The sequence below is a fragment of the Phaethon lepturus genome, unplaced genomic scaffold, assembly GCF_000687285.1.
Source record: "Phaethon lepturus isolate BGI_N335 unplaced genomic scaffold, ASM68728v1 scaffold20936, whole genome shotgun sequence".
In the NCBI taxonomy this organism is placed as follows: Eukaryota; Metazoa; Chordata; class Aves; order Phaethontiformes; family Phaethontidae; genus Phaethon; species Phaethon lepturus.
Window position 1 is genome coordinate 7,927 of NW_010545835.1, and position 25,434 is coordinate 33,360.

At 39.5% G+C, this 25,434-nt stretch overlaps 1 protein-coding gene across 5 annotated transcripts in view; it reads left to right on the plus strand.

Annotated features, from left to right (window-relative positions):
- The first annotated feature begins 6,039 nt into the window (after window positions 1-6,039).
- Window positions 6,040-25,434, plus strand: part of ABI1 (abl-interactor 1) — a 30,451-nt gene continuing 11,056 nt past the window's right edge. For 3 of the 5 annotated variants that reach the window (XM_010289093.1, XM_010289095.1, XM_010289097.1), the window contains exons 1-5: window positions 6,040-6,214; window positions 17,481-17,581; window positions 21,089-21,229; window positions 23,404-23,504; window positions 24,687-24,767. In XM_010289093.1, the coding sequence (XP_010287395.1) occupies window positions 6,140-6,214; window positions 17,481-17,581; window positions 21,089-21,229; window positions 23,404-23,504; window positions 24,687-24,767 (499 nt within the window). In that variant the 5' untranslated portion in view covers window positions 6,040-6,139. The remainder of the gene's footprint in view (window positions 6,215-17,480; window positions 17,582-21,088; window positions 21,230-23,403; window positions 23,505-24,686; window positions 24,768-25,434) is intronic. The other 2 variants (XM_010289094.1, XM_010289096.1) reach the window with 1 other exon arrangement.

Below are 25,434 nucleotides of genomic sequence, written 5' to 3' on the forward strand. Positions count from 1 at the left end.
TACTTTTTTTTTTTTTCCTTATGCTATTCTTTTCTACTGCCAGCAAAGCCCTTTGAGTTAAGGGAATTTCACTGCTCAGATATAGAATGAATGTAATACTGTTCTCTCCATTAACTTGCCCTTCAATAATGCTGGCTTTAGCATAGAATCATTTCAAGTTGGAAGGGACCCATAAGGATCATCAAGTCCGACTCCCTGCTCCTGGCAGGACTACCTAAAACTAAACAATATAACTCAGAACGTCATCCAGATGCTCCATGAACTGACAGGCTTGGGGCACTGACCACTTCCTTGGGGACTCTGTTCCAGTGACCGACAACCCTCTCAGTGAAGAACCTTTTCCTAATGTCCAATCTGAACTTCCCCTGATGCAGCTTCATTCCATTTCCTTGTGTCCTGTTGACAGAGAGAGGAGATCAGCACCTCTCTGTCTTCTGCCCTGCTTGAAGAAATTGTAGACTGCGATGAGGTTACCCCTCAGCCTTCTCTTCTCCAAACCAAACCAAACCAATGACCTCAACTGCTCCTCATAATTCTTGCCCTTGAGACCTTTCACTATCTTGGTTGCCCTCCTCGGGACACATACTAATAGTTTGATGTCCTTGCATTGAGGTGCCCAAAACTGCACACAGTACTTGAGGTGCGTAACAAGATTACTTTCAGAAAGTACAGCACCAACTTTGTGCAGAACAGGTTACGGAGACTCAGCAAGTGTGATTATACCAAGTATGCCGGGAAGATGGGGGTGGGAAGCAGTAACAGATTGTGCTGCGTGCATGGCTGATACGTCTTATGTCTGTGGTTTTGCTTTCATAATGTAATTCTGATCTATTCTGCTAACATTTAGATGTGTATAACACTGATTACCCTGTAACCAGGGCTTTACTTACTTGAAATAAAGTGTTAGTAACAGACAACCCTATATTCAACCACAAACTGAAAAAGCGAAAAGGGAAACAATGTCAAAATTACTGAAGGCTGTTGCTAATAACAAGCTGTTTGACCTTCCTTTTCTCCTCACTTTCTCTAAAGTAGCAGCTTGAGGAAGCCTGTGGAGTTTGAGCCTATGTTCCTTCTTGTCTGAGTGAGCCTAGGGACAAATTGAAAAGTTATGGACTTGCAGCTCTGTGCATCACAGGACATTTGTTTGAAGGACATTCATGATGTGAAAATGAAAGTTCTTAAAACCATTGCCTGAAATGGCCTGAAAAACTGTCAGTAAAAATGGTGGTGTAAGTTTAGGATTTTTTTTGTCTAATGTGTTTTGGATGTTAGATTTTTAAATCAAGGAAATGCCTTTGAAGTTACTTTTTACTCATCCTCAAATTCATGGGTGAATGTGTGTGGTGGTTTGATTTTGGTGGTAGGGTGGTAGATTTTGGGTTTTTTGGTTTTGGTGTTCTTCCCCGCCCCCCCCCTTTTTTTAAATTTGTAGCTTCTTACACTGTACCTTAGACTCTCTTTTGTGGAGGGGTTGTTTGTCTACTGTTTTTACCTGATAGCCACCATTTTCACTGTTTAGGCCTGGGAAGTTGTCCTTCTCTCCCCTAACTGTTACTCCACTCTTCCCAAAAGCCTGGCAGCTTTTTCCAGCCTGCTGGTAAGATAGTTGTGCAGCACCACACAGCGCTTCTCCTGTCCCCTCTGCCCGGTGAGTGTGTGTGCTGCTCAAGCTTCATTCTTGAGGACCTGGGGAGGAGCAGAGTAGGAAACCCGAAGTGGAGTTTTCCTGCACAATGCTTCTAGATTATCAGTTAATTTAACACAAATCTAAAGGGCAATTGCTTGGTCTAATTCTGTGGTATTAGTGTAGTGAGTTGTCTTGTCCTTCAGCATAGCCTGAAATTGCCAGTGCCTGGTTAGCTGAATTGGTTTGACAGAGATCTCCCCCCCACCCCACCCCTTTCACCAGCTCAGCATGCATTTAGTCAGAGATGCAGTGGGTGTGTGAGTACCTGGCTCAAAAATTTGAGTTGCAGTGGTTCAGGATTAAAAAGGTTGTTAAAGCTTGAAGTTGTTTTCCTTTTTCCTTTTTTATTTAAATATCCCTATATATGTGGGCTTTATTAAAATATTTAGATATTCTCAAATTATCTTGGCCAAATGTACTGCAGTCTGTTTCTTGTAAAGCGTTTGTCCCGGGACTGCAGACTGTAGCACATGGGTAGAGCGGTATCTGCAGCACAGAAAAAGAACAGAAAAGAACAACTATTTGCTGTATCATTGCTGTGCTGCACTTGGCCTTGAGGCTACTTCTGAGGAAGCAAACAGTTAAATTTTAACTCTACATCCTGTTGATTAACTGTTTTTTTCATATGGTTTGAAGCAGACAGATAGTGGAGGCAGCTAATCATTAACAGTTCCTTTAACCTCCAAGCTTAACTTTGCTTCTGAGATTAGCTGGCATGGTCCCTAGAACCCAGTTATAATGGCAAAGGGGTTTCTTTCATGGTTTAGTTTAAATTTGCTTCCCAGAGGAAACATGTTGTGCTTTTGGAAGGGCTGTCTTCTCCCTCTTTTCCAAATCAGTACGATGCTGGACTTTTTCTTGCTGGATTTTGTCTACAAGTGAGAAACCCATGCCTATTCCACAGATTTTAAATTATGCTATGTGTATTTATGTTTCAGCATAGGCCATGAAGCTGGTCTGACTGTTTGCTAGTGCTTGTTAACCTGTGTTAACCCAAGTTGGTTTGCTGTATTTTGCTCCCCTTCATCTTTGATGTTTAACAGTAGGTTTTGTGCATGTAATCATAAACTACTGTTTAGCTATCTTGTTACCATATCATGAGTGGACACTTACTCATAGCTACAGGTGGCCAGAGCTTTGAGAATGGTTTAGTTTGGCTGTTACCTGGTATAGGTGGCTTGTCTCTCTTAGGAATTAACTGTTGTCTGGCTGGATAGCTATGCTATCCGGCTAAAAATCGCTTGTGTTCTGGGTTTTTCCTCTTTTGGAAGTGAAAAACATTGCCTATCACTAAACAATAAACTTCCACATCAATATCAAGCAAATAAATATAAATACTAAAATGAACAACTGTTATGTGCTTTGTTTTGCATAATGATCATGTAACAGCTAATAACATGCAGTCTCTATAGATCTAGAAAAAGTAATTTCTTCTTGAAGAAGCAAGATGCTGTCTAGTGGCTCATGGGCAGCATATTGCTCTGGGCAGAGCATATGCTGGGAGCCTTTGCTTTGCATAGGGGCAAAATACCGCTTTGCTTTTGCAGTGTACCAGATGTGGTAAGAGTTGCTTTGAACCGCGAATTAGTCTCTTGCACAGGCATGCCTGCACGCCGTTCAAGGTTTACACATGTGCCCTAAGTTGCTGGCCCTGCACTGTGATACAGATAGTCTTCTCTTTGCTTGGTTTACATTACTGAAATCCAGGGAAAGACTTTACAAATCGCTGCTCTATGTTTAATTTTGGATAAGCTGTCTGATAGAATTAATACATGCTCTTTTCCCGTTCTAAGGGTTTTTCTCCATTAACAAGAATCTGTTGCAAGATTACTTAAGTCATTTTCCAAAGCATGTATGATATGGCATCTGTTCCTGGAATTTCTTATCCTCTGCTCTAGTAATTTATGGAATTTTCATGGTTCATTGCAGGAAGGAAGTGTCAGTTTTCATGGACTACCTGCTAGGAGAAGATACATCTTTTTGTACTGTGAAGGGCTTTGGTTTGTTTTGTTTCTTTTTTATTTTGACATAAATGTTAAGAGAACTCTTAGTATAAAGATGCATTTTGGCCCATCCACTGAACAAAAAAAAGAAATTATTAGTAACAACAGATTCTTTTTGTGAAAATAAAGTAGAAGCATTAATTTATTTCAAGGGGTATAGAACTATTTTAGAATACCCTCTTTTAAAACATTGTAGTATGTTCCTTAAATTAACATTCTCCTCGGCCTCCTATGTTGCTATGTTGTTTAGTTGACTCTAAATAAAGTTCTTTTCACCTATGCAGTGCTCATGTATTACGAAATATGAAGAGTTGCTTATTATTAAAGAGTTCTGTAAGATAGCTTGAGACCTGGTATTATCATTGAACAAAAGGGTTCAGGTTGTACAGAGGAATTGGAAGAGATACGATCTAAGAACATGTAGCACAGCACTGGGATAATGTTTCTTGATCTCGCTGAAAGCAGACTAAAAGGCAGAACTAACATGTATATTTTAGTTTCTAAAAGGAAAAAGAACAAATAATAGCTGGGGTTGAAGAAACATGATTAGTCTTGGTCTTAAGTCTTCACTCTGTCTTCTGTGAAATTGGCTGCTAGAGCAAACATGGGTATAGTGGCTGATAGCTTGATACTGATGTAGTGGTAAATGCTTGATATATAGGATCATCTCATTTGGAAAGATGCCTTTTTCCCAACTTGAGGATTTTTCAGAGCATAAGCATTTAGAACAATAAAGCTTGCTCCAAAGCTTTATTGGGATATTTAATTAACTTATTCCAAATAAGCTAATGCAGACATACACATCAAATGTTGTGCATTGTGCTGGAAAATCACAACTCTTGTTCCTGTTAAGAATCTGTGTGCTGCCAAAGTAAAAGAACCTCTTGCGATGTTACAAGTTGTCTGTTATTTAGCTTTAAGCTGTGAAAACAAGCTTCCTTGATATCACTGCTTTTTAGGTGCTTCTCCACTTGTGTTCCTACTTGTAATCTGCAATGCCATGTATCAAAGCTGTTAAGCAGGATTTTATTTCTTTCTGTACTTACTCAGGAGAATTTAATATTATTTGAGTGTGTGCACCAGTTAATGAAAAAACAGTTCAGTTGAAGGCATTTCATAGTGAACTCTGAACACTGAATGGTGGTTTTCCTAGAAATGGTCATTTCCTGGATGCTTACCTTTTTTCATCTTGCCTCATCTAGAAGTAGAGTGAAAGATAAACTAATTTTGTGCTTCATATTTGACTCTACTTCACTAAACAAAACCTTGCGTATCACAATATCCATTTTAGATTAGGCCATTTCTAGAGCCATACCTAAATGAATACTGATGGACAATGATTTTTCTTTCTTTCTGAACCCTGACTCTCTTGTTTCTGTGACAGTTTCTCCAGGAGGAATTCATGCTTACAGACTGAGAATTATTTTCCTTAGTGGAAAAAATGGTGGCTTCATAGGTTTTGTTCAGAGTCACTTAGAGTGGTGTTTTGTGTTAGATACCATCTCCTGCAATGAGATCTTGAGGTTCTAGTAGGTACTTAAACCAGTAAATTCAATCCCTGAATTTTGAAATAGGCTTCCTAGAGATGGGACTTCCTATGGCATCTGATGCTTGATTTGTACTTGTTCTCCTTCAGCTAGGCTTTAAGCTGTGGTTATATTGCCTGTAGAAGCATGTGTCTGTTACATGAGGCTTAGTTTGATCCTTCACAGACTGATGGACTGACCTTTCTTTGTCTCTTTAGGTGTTTCCTAATAAAATGATGGAGCTTAGCCTATTTTATATTCCTTTACTTGCATCTCTAAGGCTCTGTTTTATTCTTTTAGTAAAGCTGCTATAAACAGTATGATTGAAACTAACCTCAGTGCTGAAATTAGTTCTTCCCTATGCAGACTCTTACTCTGATATGCACTGATGGCTTTGCTGAAAGAAATTACCACACAGACTTCCCAAGCTTAGTCCCCCTCTGGGGCTGCAGACAAATTGCTGAGCTTGTCTGTCCTGGTTTCTCAGCTGTGGAGTTGGAGTAATTTATTACTAGTGTCAGTCATAAGAACGTTGAGGGTTAATCTGTAAGTACTGTATCTGCATAGTGTCTTTATAGTGTCAAAGCAGTAATGTATAATTGTATTTTTATTATTAATATTGGTTACTTCATTAAAGTGTAATTTTCAAACAGTGTTGATGTAGATTAAACTCATTTCGTCAATAAACTGGCATCCTTCCAGCAGCATTAACTTGGTCCAGACTGTTTGTCTTCTAGTGAAGCCGAAACATGTAGATAGCTCTGTAAAGAAAACAGCAAATGCCTAAAGAAACCCATACTTTCTTGTTTTTAATCTAGACTGTGGACATCCATAAAGAAAAGGTCGCTCGCAGAGAGATAGGCATTTTGACGACCAATAAGAACACATCGAGAACTCACAAAATTATAGCGCCAGCGAACATGGAACGTCCTGTAAGGTATATTCGAAAACCTATAGACTACACAGTTCTGGATGATGTTGGCCATGGCGTAAAGGTAAGAATACCTTGACACTTGAGGACTCCAAGTAACACAGACCAGGACATAGGGTCGGGGAAGAATGTTAGGGACATTAAAATGTTTAGTTCATTTATGGTAGGAAGGATTATGGGTTTGATATGCTCCCACATACAAACGTTTCCATAACAAAATGGGTTGTTTTATGGTGACGGTTTTTTTATCAATGTTTGCCATAACCTTGTGACTGTCAGTGTAGTCATAGTGTCTGGAAATAATGGCTCATGATCTTAGGCTAATGACTTGTCAAAAAAGCCATTGACTGACTTTTAAAATTACCACTCCTTCCTCTGATTAAATTGTCTCTGCCACTCCCTTTTTTTCTTTCGTTATTGAGAAAAATTAAGTCATCTGTTATGGGGAAGCTGGTTGGTGGGGTGGGGTTTTTTATTGGGGGTTTTTGGAGGGTGGTAAGGAGAAAGGGGATCAGCTAGTTGGCATTTAAATCTCAGTGGCATTTGATGTCTAACTCCCATTCGTGCTTTGGGCAGCCTCATTTTCCTTTTCTCTAAATAAAAGCCTGTATAAATTAATGTCTACCTCCCTTGACATGGTCATAGTTGAAGTGAATTAATATAACACTCTTTGCTCTCTGGACATCTTTTAATAAAAAATAGCTTTGTATCCCCCCAGCACAGGCCTTCCAGGTACATTCAGTTCACAACAATCTTCCCTTGAATGGCATCAAAACACTTTTATTCAACACCCATGTATCCTCTAAAGCTTGACGTGCTCTGGTCAGTCACTTGTGCAGCCAGATCAGACTATCATGTGCCCTTTGAACTGCTGAGCTCTTGAGGAACAGGTCTTTCAGAATTACTTGACACAAGGGTGCCAGGGTACCTCCTGTTTCATAGTAGCCCTCTGAATGCCTAGAGCAGTCTAATTCCAACACAAGTTAGAAAGCAGCTGTACCCCATGACAGCTCTAGGCTATGAATTAATGTAGTGATTTTGGACTACCTGATTTTTTGTTTTGTTTGTAGCTAAACATATGCTAAACCTGTAACTCTTAGGGTTCTTTTACACTAATAATTTAAGCCAGACTGGATGAAGCATAATCTTATATAGAAGCCTGAAAGACATGCCCTGAATTGCTGTAAAACAGAAACACTGGGGTCAGACAAATTGATCATTTTTCCATACAGTCTCTGCATTCAAGGAGAGTTCTGTATGAATAGAGAATACAGGAATCCACAAATTCAGTGTCAGGATATTGGTTTCTGCATTTAAGTGCTCCAGGGATCAAGTGCTGTAGAAGACTTTTAAAAAGTGGAATAATGACTGTTAGTCTCTGAAGATGATGCTTTGCTGAACTACTTGTATTGTACAGGCTCAAAACAGGTTGAACATCCATAAACACTGAAGTTGTTAAGGTGTAGCAGTTGCATTTTCCAATATGACTATTTGCTTTTAGGAGTACTGCTGTCTTTATTTTTATTAATGTGACCCTATTTGTTTAGGATGTGGAAATGAGGTGCTGTTTACCTATTTCTAGGCAGCTCTTATGGAACCTTTTTAGTAAAGGCTTTTTTAACTGTTAGTGGTTCAATTCTGTATAAAAAACTTGGTCTGTTCAGAGGTAAAATACCTCCAGTAGTAAGCAAATTAGCAACTCATTACAAGTCAGCTATAAATTATATCTTGCTATTGTTTCTTTATTGAGTGATTTGTCTAAGTGTTTTATGACTGTGGAAGACATAAAATTGTATTTCTCATAATAACAGTTTCTGAAGTAATAGAGGTTTTTCATTGTTTTCAGTTAAGCTCAGGCAAAAGACACAATGCAGCTATTGCAGACCCTGGAAGGGTACCAAAGACCACACGAAAGCAAAAGACGAGTGGTATGTTTTAAACATAGGCTGCAGGAAGATGCAAATATATGGAAGAGTTAGTGGAATAAAGAAAAAGCATTTTACAGTTTAAGGAACAGTCTCTGATAAGAGATCTAAGCAGGATCTGAAACCAAAACTTGGATAAAGACTCTCAGAAGAGTAAAACCTAGACTTTGATGAAGCAATTAACATTTGTTAATATGTATGTCAGCACAGACTGTCTTTAAAGAAGGTGAATAGTGCTCCGATACACTGCACACAATGTCAATTTCAGAATACCACAGTAGGACAGAGGCATAAAAACCTGAGAAGTTCAAAGAGAGAACTGCTGGAGGATGCGGGAGGATTGCCCGCAGTTACGCTGAGCCTCTGTGCAGTCAGCTGCCTGCCAGCAGCAAATAGTCCTATTGGAAAATCCAACTGCTACACCTTAACTTCAGTGTTTATGGATCAAGCAACCTGTTTTGAGCCTGCACAATACAAGCAGTTCAACAAAGTATCACCTTCAGAGATTAACGGTCATTATTCTACTTTTTCACTTAGGAGAAAAATTATGTTGGTATTTCTATGTAGACTCATTACATGAACGAAGTAAGCAGCCAGCCAGGCCTCAGGTATATAGTTCAAGATGGCTGTCATGCATTTGATGCCTTCACCAGTGTTGACATTCAGCGGACACACTGTTGAGAAGAGTGGGCTGATGTAGTGATGACATAATTACATGTTTTTAGCCATCATATTACTGGGATTCCCAGAGTGTGATACAGATCATAGCTCTGAAGGAAGTAGCTTGCTTTGTCTGCAAACCTAGATGTAGCCAGTGCTGTTGTAAGAAAAACAAACCAAAACAACTTAAGAAAGTGGATCAGGTCCTGTTGGAAGTCAGCACAGATAACAGATGATGCTGAGAATCTGAGTTGCCCCTTGAACGTGCAAATTAGGGGGAAGCATACAATAAATTGAATTACAAACTTCGTCTTGTCTTCTAAGCATGGTCTTAGAAAATGCTTCAGGCTCTGTTAAGTCTTATTTTCTTAATCAAAGATTTCACCCCAAGTTCGACAGCAACATGTCTGATAAGGCCTTAGACACCATGTTCTTCTAGAGGAAGTCTTGAGTTCTGCCTAGAGCAACTGTCAATTTGACTAACTTGCAGGTCCATGAATGTCTTCTGCTGTGGCAACTGCCAATAAAGTACAATACAACACATACATCGACATTTAAGTATTAAGTAAAAATTATGCAACACTGAAATCTGTAGATGACAATTTATTGCTGTTAATGGGACTCTGTGTTCTGGTGCAGGATTTGATAAAGAAACAAAGGAAAAATAGAAGGAAGAGAAATCAAGGATACAGGCTGGATTATAGCCTGTTTCTTATTTTATTTATTTCATGAAATACTGATCCTAGGAAAAATGTCGTTAAAATATACAGAATATTTTAAGGAGTGATCCTGAGTTGTTTTATATAAAAAGTGTAAATAAAAATACTGACTCTCAGAATTAAAAAAAAAAGATAGGTAATCCTCAGAGTAAATACTGTCTTCCTCTGTACATCTTCTGTCTGAGCAAATGCAGAAACACCTCCTGTGCATACAGCTCATTTTCTTTGTGTGTGTCTGATGCTTCTCATGGCTGTAGAGAGGATGCAAAAGCAGATGCCTATACTTGGGGCATGGAGAAGGGCTCTACATGCTCCCCTCTCACATACATGCAGCAATTTTTGTGGGGGCAGGTGATGAGGGTGGCAGTGATGGTAAGCAGCTGCCCTCTATGGCAGGTTTCCTCCCTGATGGGAGACACCTCCTTAGGAGGCAGTGCCGTTTCCTCCTCCAGCAGCTTCTTGGTAGAAAAGCTTTTGTAGAGCATCCTAGGATCAGAGAGGTGCTTTCTCCTTCATCCTGAAAGCTCCATGGCAGCCCCAAGCTGCCCCAGCTGCTCCACTCCGTTCACAGGGGCAGATACAGACAATGTCTGCAAAAGGAGTAAAGTTGCTTTTTTCTATACATGCCTATGAAGCCAAGGCTAACATCAGTCAAAATTGGGAGGGTTTTTAAAGTTGGTTTGCTAGTAAGAAGGCTTTCCCTTGCAATACAAATATTATGTGTAGATGGCTCCAAGAAACACACAGGCAAGCATTTTTGCCGGTCTGTTAAGTAGTTGTTCAGCTGTCACCCTCTGGGGATAGGGGAATGTAGCTAAGTCATTCTTGGTAAATAAGAGTAACTGTCATGGTGTGAGAGCCTACCTTCCTGTGTAGAGCTTGGTTTAAAATTATTAGGCAGAGGCTACTTTAACACTTCCTTCCTTCTCTTCCCCTTCTTCTGTGAAAGGAAAAAAAAAAAGGTAGTGTGCCAGCAAATAAATAGGTCAAATACAATTACTTATACAGAAAATCCTCAGTTTAAGAGGGGGGAGAAGGAGGAGGGAGCTTGGAAGCTGCCTTAAAAGCCCTGAAGTTGGCCTTTGAATTTTTTTTTTTTTTTTTTTTTTTTTTAATAGGAGGCAGGTGGAATTGCAGCAAGCTGTAAAATGGCAGCTAAGTAAGAAATTGAAATGATGCCTTATGGTAAAGGCAGATAAAACGATGAACACATGCTAAATTTAAATGCCTAATAGCTGTTATAGAACTAATAGATCTTCAAAACAAAATTTGAATTGTGTATATCAAGTTTTCTTACTTTTCAGCTTTGTTTTAAGAAAAAAATTGGAATTTTGTCACTGTAAAACACCTGCATTTCAGTGCATTAAAACTGTAAGAAGCTTTCTAGCCCAGGAAGTCAAACAGGGAGTTAAGCATTCAGAAATCTTTCTCAAGCAAATGGAAGTTGGAAGGATTCCCTTAAAGGAGGGATTGGGCCCAAATTTAGCAAGTACTAAGCTTAGAGAAGGAACCTTGCTCTCACCCTTGTTACAGCTTGCCCTACTCACCTGCAGTCCTCATGCTTACATCTGTGTCAGTGCAAAACAAATGCAGATGAGGTGCTGATATGAGGGTGGAAGGCTACCTAATTGTGCCTGCTTCCCCTTTAGGATAAGACCTTTTATGTGTTAGCCACTTAAGTATTAACTTTTAAATAATTCACTGGAATAAAAACAGTGTGAGACATGGATCCTTAATCTGAACCCCTGCTGCTTTTGTCCCTGTATTAGCCTTTATCAGACACTCAGGCTTCAAAGAATGTCATGTTGCCAATTTCATTAATGTCACATCATCCCTCTGGGGTCATGGCCAAACAGTAAATATTGCTCTAGAGTAAAGAATGCTTCTCTGGGGGAAAAAGTAACTCTTCCTTTTGCCCACTAATGACTCCGTTGTGAGGGTTGACACTCTGTGCTTTTCATAGGGCACTTGCTACTGGAAATTCAGAACTGTGGGTAGTGTCATCTGATACAACGTAGGTTTCAAGCCCTTCTGCTTGCAAAGAAGGCTCAAAACTGTAAGGTCTCTTTATTTCCTAATTTTGAAAAGATTTTTTTTATGTTAAACTTACTTTATTGTAGCTAAATTGAGAGTTACCAACCCAAAGAATTCAAAAACTTGAAGTATTTAAAGGCAAGAATCTAGGTATCTTTCACTGAACAAGACTACTGAGCCCTGAGGGAACAATATTAAGTTTGTCTATCATCCACAAGGCTGGATGTATGTTTTTGTATGTTATTACCAGTTTAATATGTAAAAACATTTTTAAGGTCAAATGTAACATGAAAATTTTTGCCTGCTCAGTTTGGAAACTAAAAAAAAAAAGAAATAAAGGAGAGAGAAGCAATACTGACAAGCTAAATCTGGTGACTGTTAACAGAAGACTATATAATTACTAGGTTGCAAATAATACTGGGAGAAGTTATAGTTAAAAGATAAAGGTAAAATTTCACTGAAGAGAGACTTACCTACTCATTTCAATTTTGAAAGAAATATTGATTTGGAACCTAAATTTTCTCAAAATAATTTGCCTTGCAATAGGTTCTAAGGAAATTAAAAATAAAAAAAGGCTTCTAACCCATTCTGATAAGGAAATTGAGACACAGGAATGACTTCTTTAAAACTGCACAGAACTACTGACAGAAATGTAAGTTTTACCCTGAGTGTCTGACACCCACGTACAGTCTGCCTTCTGAAAAACATTTTTGATTATACATTCTCCCTAAGTTTATGTCTCAATTTCTGTAAGGAAACCACGTTCTAGACTTGGTGCTTTACAGTATCCTTTCCTCAGGTATCCCATACCTTAATGTACAAATACCTTTGCATCTGCTTTTCCTGCTCTGTGTCATCTTGTGGTACTCCAAAACTGCTGCACTGATGAGACAGGAGGCAATCTTGTGCAAAAATCTGTGAGGATGCCAATGAGGCAATTGAATTGCCTAGCTGCAAATACATAATAGCATTTCAAAAGGTCTTATGGCCAGCTGCCTTTCTGTAGGGATATCTCAGATAATTCTTCCTTGACTTATAAAGGAAATACCTTTTTAAGTAAAAGAGGAGGTTGACTAAAGAGTCAAGTGTAATTGTGGGTTTCTTTTTTCTGTTGTGGTTGATGAATGTGGTTACTCGTCAAAGGTAACAGATCTAAGAATGGTTATTGCTTTTACAGAGCATACATATTAAAGTTCTGAGTTTGTCAGACACTTACTATTAATGCAGATTAGACTGGTGCAGTTTTTAAACCTGTGTTTCCATTGATCAGCATTTATATTGGATGGTCCTTAATGACTGCATTCAGTGATCCTTGGTATGGCAGGATGTAGAGTGACATTGGCTCTTCAAATTCAGGAGTTGGAGAAATAGTGAGCAACATACCGCGGGGGAAGTACAACTAACCTGCATAGAGATTTGAAGTTTCTGCAGTCTGAAGTTGGAGAGTTCATAGCTGAAATGTGGAGGAGAAACTTGCTCGACTTCAGTGTGATAAGGATTTTGCGCCTGTGCCCAAGTGACCTTTAGATGCATTTGCTCACATAAATGAGTTGTGTGCAACGTCCCTAGCCCTAGTTTTCCAAGCACAGTTTGTAACTCAAATAATAGCTTTCTGGTTCCCTGAATCATGACTAATGTTCCCCCATGACTTGTTACTTGGCATGGAAACTATTAAAACCAGTTAGTTAGATGGCTGCCTCCTGAGGCCAGCCAGCAGAGTCCCTCAGATGTCTGGACATCCTTTGGCTGTCAGCAGATATTTCTGATGGCCTCACACCCTACCCTTTCATGCCATTCTCGGTCTTGTCCCTTTGACCTCAGTTACAGAAACCTGCAGTACTGCCTTTGTTGGCAGATGTTTTTTGTACTGCTTAGACTACCAGAACAGAGCATGCTGGAATTGCTAAAATAGTTGCCTTAAGCAAGTAAGCCTCTTACTTGGCACTTACTCAACTGTCCCAAAACATTGCTTGTCCTGTCCAAACCTCAGCTAAAATTCTCAGCCCAGGTGCTCTGAATTCCTGGCATCAGTTACAGAAGCAGCCTCACTTTTGGCTTTGATAAATGCCTTGCATGGCTGTTGCAAACACCTGTTTTGCCCATTGCTGTAATTGCATTACTCCTTTCCAGCCCACTGCCGGCTCTCAGTATTTGGCCAACCTGTCAAAACCCTGCGGATGTGCCACTGCCCTAGCTGTGATCTTTTGGAAATGCAGTGAGGTTGACTCCTATTTCTTGAACCTGAGACAGTGGTTTCTTTCTCTTAATTTTGTGACATCCCTTAAAACTTTATCCAGGACTGCCACATGCTTGGTTTTTCCTGGAAAGGCAAAATTGTTCTGCTTGCTTCTTTAAAACATCTCTCTGCTATGATGCTTGCAAGAAACCCCAACCAATACTGCTGCTTACCATGCTATCTTGTTTCTGGGAACATCCTGATCTGTCTGGTTCTCTGCCTCAGCATCACAAGCATCCCCAGCAAGTCTGCACACTGTGTTTTTGTTCTGATGTGTACATCATCCAGGATGCTGGTATCTGGCTGAAGACTGTATGTACAGCAATACAACTAGCAGAAGAAGGGAGTCATGCTCCTTATACATTCTGCGGCAGTTCTCAGTGCTGCTCTTCATTTGACTAAGCTTTTTTCCTTTTGCACCTCCTATCTCTTATTTTATAGATCCTTCTCAGAACAGTCTCTTCCCTCTTCAAGCTGTGAATCTTATACATGCTGGTGTTTCTCTTCCTCATGCCCTCCATTTCCTTCCTTCCTGATTCTGAACTTGGTACTGATCCGGCAGTTCGTGATGGTCATGTTCTGCCAACTGGCTGACTGGCCTAGAGGCACTTGTAGAGAGATGCTTGAACCTACATTAAACATGTGCTGCTTTTCCTTTTGGTTTTCTGCTGTCTTTTTTTCCTGTCTTTTTTAATGAGTCTAGACCCTGCTGCCTAAACTGTTCCCAGTTCCAAGCAATTTTTTTGAATGCTTAGAAAGCACTGCATTTGATTTTCAGACCAAGAAATGCAGCAAGGTTGACCTCATAAGCTCAGCCAATAAATACAAGAAAATGTCTCCTAATTAATTAGCTTATTAACCATGATTAAATAGCCATATGGTTCATCTTGCTTCGATTCATTTGCTTTCCTCCCTTAATTCTGTCTTTTGGATCAGGAGTTCCTCTCCCATAAGAATCCCTCTTCCCTCTGTATTCCTTCCTTCTGCGTTTTCCTGCCTGTATGACTCTTGTTTATATTGAGAGCAACAGAGAGGACATGTACAGAGCTTTTTACTTATAGAAAGCAGTATGACAACTGTTACTAATTCTTCTGCATGATAAAGAAGTGTGTGTATCTGTATTTTGTTTAACTGGTAGCAAAAGAGATGAAGATCACCTGATGTAGTGGTGGAGGTAGGAATAAAGCTCAAGAGCTGCTGGACTTCAGATATATGTTTAATATGTTAAACAGTACTTAGCAGTAGAAAGGTTGGAAATAAGATGAAGATTCCTGAATCATTGCTAGATGTTGATACTCACATTGTCGCTGCAGCAGAGGCAGAATGTAACAGTGATTAAGGAGGAGGTGGAAAGACTCATCATAAGTGCTGAGTGACACCGCATAAAGGGAAGGAGTGAGAGGAAGCTTTTTGGTTTTATATTTTTGAGGCAAGCAAATTTAGTAGTAGAGGCTGGGTAAGAAACTGTGCAACCCTTCCTTTTAAGCCTTTAAAAGGTTTCTATCTGAGGCTAGAGGGACAGGACCAAGAGTTTCACTTTTTGGTCTCTTTTAACAAATTCCTCGTATTATGCCATTGCCCTTGGCAACTGGTGAAGTAAGGGGAAGGGCCACATATTCCTGTGAGAGGAGAAAGCAATTTCATTGCTAAAAGCCTGTTTTAAAAATATAATACTTGAGAGACTACCCTGGCATCCTAGAAACTGAGCCTTTGTGTCTATCCATGAAAGAAGTATGTGAGGACAGAAATGGTTTAAATGCCTTAATTCTGCCACTCTGCTGATGAACCTCTGCCCAGACTGGGTGTGAATCGGATGACCTTCAAATTTACTTAAAACAGTTAAACTTTTTCATTTGAATTTTGGAGCGGGTTTTGTGTTTCTGTTCTTGTAATATGAATAACTTAAGGACAGCAGCTTTCAACCTCTTCTGATTTATGAACGCCAGCTGGTTTTCAGTGTTTTTTCAGACCCTGTCAGAAATGTCACATACGCACATTACTGTATAGCATGTTTTAATTATTTTTCCTGAGTTCATGGATGCCTTTAAACTCATCTATGTTTCTTGGAGGAGGAGAAGGTGCAAACAGCAGTTTGAAAAGCTGTGGAAGTGACAGTTTATATAGAAACAACCTCAAAAAAAGCATTGGGGTTATTTTATGTTTTGGGGGTTTGTGTTTGCTTGGTTTTTTAAAATTGGTTAAATGACTCCTTTTCCCCATTCAAAAACATGAGTCCTCTCCCCTGAATAAAATCAGAGAACTCAACTTGAATTTATTTAGTATTTTACATTTGCTTTCATTATGAGGCCAAGTTTTCATAATTTTTTTTTCCCCTCTGCAATCACAAAGGCTGTAAAAATGATATAGTGGAGTCATGTAATGACTTGATTCTAAGAGCTAAAATTTCAGAATAACAATCATTAGAGCACTGCCAACACAGTTTTGAGCAGCCAGTGCTGTGCTGGCTTGAATCAGATTTCAATCAATAAACCAGAGGTGAAAGGAGCTGCTGCTCATCCTGTTTGAGAACTCCCTTTTCTTTATTTACCATTCAGTGCAGCAGCTAGGATTTCTTCAAAACACATGAAGGTTAAATGTCAAAACAACAGGCAAGTCTATTCTTTGCTGTATAGCTGAAATTGTTGTTTTGTGGATGAATTCTTAAGTGCTTGTTGCCATTGAAACTGCATTGATTTGGAGTTGGACTTGAATGGTCAGCAAAGGGCTTTTCAACCCTTTACTGCCCATGAGGAGCCTGGCAAACAAACCTGACAAAGCTTAGCTAAACTTAATTTTGACACAAGTGTTTTTCCTGTGGTCACTTAGTCAGACGCAGAACTTTCAATGACTGAGACAGTAAAATCTCTGTTAGCGTACCAGGATGGAGCTAATTATCAGTAGACAGAAATGATTTTTAAAAAATGTGATTATCTGTAGTTTAACCTGTCCTATCAGTTGTGATGGATCTGCCATTAATTTCTACCTTTTTCCCCCCTTTTTTGCCAACGTTAAGTGGCTAAAAGCCAAGGTAAGAAGTGTTATTTCTCCTTTGATCCACAGTGCCTCATGTGACTGATAGTAGAGGCTGCAGAGCCATTAAAACTGAAAACTAGCGCTCTCTTATGCTCTCCTCTGCTTTCCATAGGATATTTAGATTAAACATGCTATACTTAATTTTTTTTTAATTTACAGCGTTTAGCGTGTGTCAATATATCTGCGATACATTGACATCTGCATTTATACATAGATACATTAATTTCTCTAACACATGTAGTGCTTTGCTCTGAATTCAGTAGATGCCTTGATTCCCTTCACTTACATTTTTTGCAGGAGACTTCCCAGACAACCTGAATGACTCTGCTAGTCAAATAGCAGGGGCAAATTGAGAAATTCTGGGCCCGTGCTGACTGTATTGTACTGTCAGTGTTAAAGTTTGATTTAAATTATTAACACCTGAACAGAGATGAACACTAACGTGGCTTTCCTTTAAAGAAAAGAGCATATAAGAGATCTGTGCATGAACCTGACAATTGCCTACCTTTCTGATGTCTGTTGGAAATTAATGACAAAAATAACACTAAGCTTGTATTTAGACTCTTTGTATTTACTGGTCTTTGTCTTGCGTGTAGCTGAAAACTTGCTGTTTGACAGCTGTCTGGGAATTCTCACTTCACGTTCTTACACATCCAAAAAAAAAGCTGTCAATAATAGAGCTGCTCTGTTATAAAAATAAAATCATGTTTTCCCTTATTTCAGCATGGAAATAATCAGCCTGCAAGAACTGGCACCTTGTCAAGAACAAATCCGCCTACACAAAAACCACCAAGTCCTCCCATGTCAGGCCGGGGAACTCTGGGGTAAGAATGAAGACTGCTTGGTCCTACCTGTGTAATAGAAAGTTTTAATTGTGCAGGTGTTGGTGTTTCTTAAAAACATGGATAGATGGCAATTCTGTTTGCCTTTAGCAAAAAACACAATTACCTTTTCTGTATAAACCCTTTCAGCTGCACTGACTCTTTATTTTCATGATGACCTTTTGAAAGAATGTTTTTTCATGGGGGAAAGATTTATTATAGATATGGGTAAATGAGGAGGCTATTGTTACTCCTAATTTTTGGGGAGAAATCCTTAGTGACAAAAAAGAATGTCACTAAGGTTTTAACTTCAGTGTGGGAAAGACTTCACTGTTAAAGTTTTTGTCTGCTCATGTCTCAGTATTGTAAGATGTATGAAATGGCTGTTGGTGCTCTATTTGTTGCATTATCTAAGCAAAATTTGTGGCATTGTGAACACATTGGCAACATTGATTCTCACAGGTGTGTGCATTTTTATTTTTATGCCTAAATGGGAATAGTAAAATCCTTCCTTGAGTCAGTGTGATCACTGTGACCAGAGTTCCCTGTCATAGCACCTGGTTTGCTGCTGTGGGCCTGTGGGGAGTGAAATCTGCTTATCTTCTTGTGCCGGCAAGTAATTGTTGCTAGGGACCAAAATATTAATACCTGAGAAGCTCAGAGCACGTGCCATCTGGTTTTGTCTGTCCAACTGTGCAACCTTCCAAAAGGCATCCTAAACAAGAACTTCCACCTATTTGCCACTCTCAGTCTTCCCTTCATGCCGTGTGGGGGACTGAGGCACTGTAAAGATGGCTGGCATGGTTGTGTTGGCTTCAGGTATGTTGTCTGGGAGAGGTGGGGAGCTGGAAAAATGAGGAATAATGAGATGGAACAGGATGGGAATCAGGAGCAACGGTCAAGGAAAATTAGAAGCAGCAACTCCTTTTGTCAAAGACTTAGTGATTTTTTTTAATCCTGATTTGATGCTTTTCTGCTTCACGATGGCAGTGTTTGTTGTGTATTCTGCAGAGAAATTACCCTAGAGGTTTCCTCAGCATGTTTTGTGAAAATTCCCATTGCTCAAGGGCATGCAATCAGTATTCCAATTGTCGCTCTTATCCCAGCTGAGAAAGAGTTGTTTATCAGCCCTGGGAAGCTGGGTAGCGCTTTCATCTCCTCTTGGACATTTGCTAGCGAAACAGCAGTGCTGATGTACTGGTGAGCTGCCTCTTTCTAATGCTCGCCCCTGAACAAGCCAGAGCTGTTTGGTTGCCTTAGCTGATGCCTGATAAGGATTAATCAGCTGAACATCACTTCCAGATGAACTTGACGAGAGGCAGCAGTTGGCTGAGGGGGAGGAATAATGTGGGTTCGTAACAGAGATTTCTATCTGCCTTTCTTGTTCAGGAAGTACAGCTCTTGTCTTGAGCAGCCGTGTTCTGCCAAAGCATGAAGTATCATAGGCATGACTGTTTCCCTAATATATGCAGAAAAAATTGCTAGAAACCACAAGGATACTACTCTTCTCCCTTTGATCAAGAAGCCAGAGATAAGCGTGTAAAATCAGAAGCGCCTGGTGTGTAACATGGGCTGTTAAGTACATGCTGCCTATTGTGCAGCTTGTCCCTCCAAGGCAGGACTATCTAAAGGAATATGGTGGGGAGGAAGTCCTGCACAGAAATCACTTGGGTTGTAAAGGTAAAGGGACTGCAGGAAGCAAGGGTCTCTTCACCGGACCAGGGAGAAACTATGGAAGACCCTGAATGCTCGGGTTGGAAGCACCAGAGAGTGAATTGCTGGAGCTGGATGGAGGGAGTAGCTGCAGTCGTGCCTTGAGGGTCCTGGGGCAGAGGAAGGCCTTGGACTCCCTGTGGCTCTCCCTGGTGGCAACAGGCATCAGCACCGCACTGAAGCACTGGAGGACAGTGAGGTGGGGAGCGCTGGGCAGTGTCAGGAAAGAGTTTTTTCCTCCTCCATGCAAGGCTGGCAGAAAAGCAAAGGGAAAGCTTGGATTTCAGTGATGGAAAGAAATTGTTTTTGACTTCTCTGGTGCTTAGGAGTTTGAGTTCCTCAATGAAGCTGACAGTAACAAAGGAGAAACTGAGGCATGGCTGAACCTGAGGATGTAGTGGGGGTTTGCTTTTGACAATATTTTTAAATTGTACAGGCAAAAAAAAAATAGTCCTACAGAGCTGAGTAGTAGTTCCTATTGCCAGTGCATTCCAAGGTGGAATATGTTAAAACATTAGTTTTCAAGGCTATTTCTGTTGGAAGCACGCTTAAAATCTTCCCTGCTTATAATTTTATTTGGTGGTATTTAGAGCTCTATCTCTTAAAACTGGAATACAAAGTTTCTTTATTTTTCCCACGACTGATCTGTTTTGGCAGATCTATAGGTGGTGGCAGTCTGCATATTAAAGTCATCTGGAGTTCTTTATATAGACAAACTAATTTACAAACACCACAGTTGCATGCAAACAATTATGGTATTTCCACTTTTCTCTTTGAGAGGTTTTAATAATAAAATGTTAAGTTAAAAATTAGTACTGTTGCATTCCGTATTGTAAAAAGGAAGTCAATAAGTTTCTTAAAATATCAGGAAGCTATATAACATACCAACTCAGTTATAACCAGTAATTGAGCAAATGATTAAATGCCAGTAGTTTAGTATTTTTGTTTTTGCTTAGCTGGTGCATGGCCAAATTCCATGTCTTGCAAGGGATCTCTTAGTTACTGGTGAGAACTGAAGAGCTCTGCAGTCCAGTACAATAAATGCACTGTTCTTAAGGCAGTAATGGGTCTGGTAAATAGATCTTGAAAGATCTGTGTTATATTTCTGACGATGCAGTCTGCTAGGTGACCTTGGAAGTCTCTGGTCTTCACTTTCTTGGTCTGCAAAATGGAGACAATGAAGCTCATCTGTGAAGCACTTTAAGATCTGTTTAAGTGATACGGGATTGCTTGATTACTGCATGAAACAAAGCTACTAGGAAGAGCACTGGTGATTGCAAATGTAACTTTTCCGTGAATCTTTTAGCCTTACTCCTCTCTTAATGAGTTGAATACCTTTAGCCAAGAATGCTTTTAGGATGGTTAAGCATTTGGAGGGGAGGAGAAAGGAGGAAAAAGGAAATTGTTAGAGTGGAAGAGTTTGTCACGTGCAAGAATTTGTTGTGTGCATTGTACTGAAAGGTAACCCCGGAATATTACGCAGGTGTAATTCTTTTATGTTATGTAGTTCAAAGAATGTATTTTGGGTGGTAAATTTAGTTTAAGCTTTTAAAATCAGGTATGTGCTGTAGGCCAACTTGTATGCATCTGTCTACATAAGAGTACTTTAGAGAGTTGAACCTGACCTGTCTACCCCGCCTGGTGGAATTTGTTTAATATACTGTAATTTGGGTCACTGTGCAGTGATGTCTCATAAAAACTTGTTCATAAAGAACAAATGGCTTCACTACTTCATTTATCCTTTTGATCTTCTGATCCTTTATCTTTCTGTCTTCAAATCTTTTTTTCCTTGACCAGACGAAATACGCCTTACAAAACCCTGGAGCCGGTCAAACCACCAACAGTCCCCAATGATTACATGACCAGTCCTGCCAGACTGGGCAGTCAGCATAGTCCAGGAAGGACGGCTTCCTTGAACCAGAGACCAAGAACACACAGGTAGAGCATTTACTCACTGTAACTCTTCCCTGTCTAGCATGCTAAGGTTTACTAAAGTCACAGAAAAGCATTGAAGCTTTGTGCCTGTTGGCTTTTTGTTGGAAGGCAAAAGGAAAATTACTCTACCACTCTCCATTAAGAGAACTTCACTGTATTGTTGACTTCTCTAACATGTACGTGGAGTATGTCTTCATACTCTATAGAAAACTCAATATATCTAGCAACTTCTATAACCATAAGCCTCGTTTTATATAATCAGTGTATTTTGTTCTCTGGTATTTGTTTCCCAAGAATAAGCAAAACTTCAAAATTTATGCAGTTGCAAGGTAGGGTAGTGATAAGTCCTAATGGGTTTTAAGCTGCATTATTAACCTTCACCTGAAATACACTTAGGCTTTTGTTCTGTTTTCAAGACCACTAATTGCAAAGGGAAATTTCTGTTGATTAGAAACACTGTGATGAAGGTAGTCTGAAAGAGCTGATTGCGTTCTTTTGGCTAAAACTTAATGCTCATAATCAGTGCTAGCATGATAGAAGTACAAAATAAAACCGATTCACAGAGCAGGTATTGGCATCAGCCAGTTGTTTCCACATGCTTAAAGGCTTTATGTGTTTTAGGTGGGAAGAGTGTTCTAAGTGTACCTTGGAGTTTTTTATGTAATTTTTTTTCTGAATTGCAAGGGTAGGTCTTTGAGCATCTTGAGTGGCTTCATTTTTTTCGATTTGATTTTTATCATAGGCTTCAAACTGCAGGGAAAAAACAGATAAAAGAATTCAGTGTAGTTAGAAGTAAGACGTTAGCTTATTTTTTAGGGAGCTTCTTTCTTAATTTTTTTTTTTTAACTCCCAGTAGGCAGTTAAACATGGTAAGTCACTAATGAGGGTTGAGAGAGTGTTTTGGACAGTTGATCATGAAATACTGTTAGAATGAAATAACTTCTAAATCTAGCTGCAGTGAAGATCTTGTGAATCTGTTTAGCTGGCTACCGTGAATGCTCCCTACTCTTGTCTCACAAGATCTTCTTTTATGTAAACTGCAGTCAGAAATTCAGCTGCAACCATGGTGACAAGATCAAGGTCTTCAGCAGACAGAACACTAATTTTGAAGGAATTATCTTGGCTTCCATTTCAGATCACTGATTTTCTTTTTTGTAACACTGTTATTTTCTTAAGACACATTTGAATGATTTGTGCTTGACTCTTGACAGCACTGATTTGTAGCTACCCAGGAATGGTAAATAAACTATAACATCATTGAGTATTCTAATCAGCATGGATGGGTTGAAATGGTGTTTTGGCTTCAGAACATCTTGACTGTTTGGTTCCCTTTATATTATCCATTTAATCCATGTAAATTCAAACCTTGGCCTAAGGAGCGCTCTTGGATAAGAATAAGGACAGATTCCGCCTGAATCTTGATCCTTTTCAGCTCCCTAAATGTTACGGCCTCCAAAGGCATGTGTAGAAACGTTATCCAGCAGTTCACTAGAAGTATGTTCTGTAAAAATCTGTATTGCTAGCCTCTAATTTGTGTATTATATAATGGTACTTAAGACAAATTGTGACCTGGCTGTACAGTTACCTTTCAGACTCTCTTAGAAACGAACTTCTCGTACAAAAAAAGTGTGTGCATGGGCAGGGTAGGGGGGAGTGTTAGGTATACAGAAAATTATCCACACCATACACCACACCACACCCTGGCTTATCGTGGCTGTTGTCAGTTAAAAAGTTCTCAATCTAAACTTCTGCTCTGAGTAGAGGAAATGTTCTTTCAGCTGACAGCATAAATAATCTTAAATAATTATTTGTAGTTTAGGCGTGGACTCTTCCAGCCGCATCTTATTACTTTCAGTTATTACAAGGCCCCTGAACTATTCCTGCAGCTCTTACTCCATTGCCTAGAACTGGTATGGTTGCTTACCTTTTTTAAAGCATTTAATTAGACATTTTATGCATAGTGATGTTTATCAGCTTAGCTAATTCCATTTATTAGGAGTGTAATGCATACAGACTTGATTAGCTGTAGCAATTGTAGGTAGGTATACAGGCATTTTATAGGGCATTTTTCAACAGTGTATAATTGAGTTAGGCTAGCAGAGTTCGCACTAGAAGTGTGGCTGTTGATAGGTCTTTTTAGGAAATGCTGTGCTAACACTTCTGTTTTTCTTTTATAGTGGTAGTAGTGGAGGAAGTGGCAGTCGAGAGAATAGTGGAAGCAGCAGTATTGGCATTCCCATTGCCGTGCCTACACCTTCACCGCCAACCATTGGACCAGGTATGTATGACTCTTCCCATGTTAACTTAAGGCTGTAATGTCAGTCGCTTGTGTTTGCAGAGGGATTTTGACTGAATGGGATGGGGTAGAAACTGTCCTGAAGCACAGTCTTAGTCAGGAAATCTCTTATGAGTTCTGAGGGACATCTAAAGCTTTAATTTTTTACCAAAAATACCTGCAGAACAGTCATGTACAGAATAGCGAATGCTTAAAACACCTTTGTCGGGCCATGTTTTTGCAAGATAATCAAGGTGGGGAGGGAATAGAAGGAGAGGGGTGTATCCTTTTAAAGCTTGAGTGTTTTTTTAAATGCCTATCTACAATTGGGCATTTCTGAATGTCCTGAGAAGCAGCAGCAACTGTGTACATGTTTGATGGGAAATGTTGTTTTCTGAAATAGCCTGCTAACTTTGCCATCTGCCAATGATGGTATGTACATGTTCTTTTTTAATTAAATAAAAGTCTTTACTTCAAATAAAATGCGGAAGATGACCTACAAAAACATGCTAGTAATAGAATTGAGGCTTATCCTCCAGTGTTGTTTCTGCTATGATTACAGTCTAAATTCGCTAAGCTGTGATGGAGATCATTGAGAGAGGCAGGAGAACTAGTGTGTATAAAATAGCATAGCAATAAAAGAGAACTGTGCAGGATCTCTCGGCATTGAAATCATACTCCCTTGTCTTTAAGAATGATGAATGGTGAGAATGTGTAGGATCCTTCTTTATTATAAGCCAGCAGGATTATTATCTTGGTAGTAAACCAACTCAGTCACTTGATTACTATCTGTGTATTTTGTAAGCACATAAGATGTACTTGCACAAGGGAATAGTGGAGTTTTGGTGTAGTGTAACTTGGCTATTGCACCTCTTAAATCTCTGTTCCTTGGGTGACAGGTCTTCACTTTCTTACGCACATGTAGGTTTTCCTTTCCCAGGTGTTTCTGATCCTGCAGTGGTACAAATAGGTATGAAATTGTCTGGCATTCCATAAAACTCAATGTGAATAAAAATCTGCAGGTACAGAACCCGGTATAGGATCAGGGCCCGAATTTGTATGGGTTGATTGAAGTTGAATTTCTGTATTTATTTCATAAGCCTACCAAGTGCCCATGCTTTCTTAGTTGGTCTTTATTTTTTTTTTAATATATGGCCTAATTGGGAATATAAACTATTTTATTAGCACACATTTCTGTTCCTCCTCCTCCTGGAGCCCTGCCAGCACCACCACTGCCACCACCTCTCCCGATGGGCAGTCTGATAGGTGAGACTTGTGTCAATGCTGAAGTGATTGCAGTCATGCTGCATAATCAATAATCATCTCTTTCTAATGGACTTAGTGAGGGCGTTTTTTCTTCTGCAGTGGGGTCTACATAATTTTTGTATAAAAATCAGTTCTGGGATTATTTTTGGTTTGTTTTAAAACAAATTAATCTCCACTAATTTCCTGTGGTTAAAGCCTCTGAAGGTAAATGGACAAGGTACAGGGAAAATTCTGCCAGTTGCTTGAAATCTGTGTTCCCAATAAAGCTAAGATCCAATTAGTCTGATCTAAAAGAAATCAAAATCGGCTTGAATATTGGTATTTTGCTGTATCAGTCCTGCAGCTGAAACTCAGCCACAGCAGCTGCACTCTGGCTTAAAAATGGTACCTGATGTGTAGGGTGATGTATATATTCTGTCCCGTGGGCTTAAGGTGACTGAAAAGCAGAAGTGTCTGTCACAGTGGCTTGAGTTTGATTGTGTAATGCTGCAGGCAGGTGACAAACTGAAAGACCTGAGGATACAAACAAACAGTTCTTGAAAAATCACTTCAAACATTACATGTAGCTGTTAGGATGGGATCTAAAAGTAGTACTTTTCAAAACAGGCAGGATAAATACCTCACCCTTTCCTATCACAGGTTGATGACAAAATTCATTGATTGCATT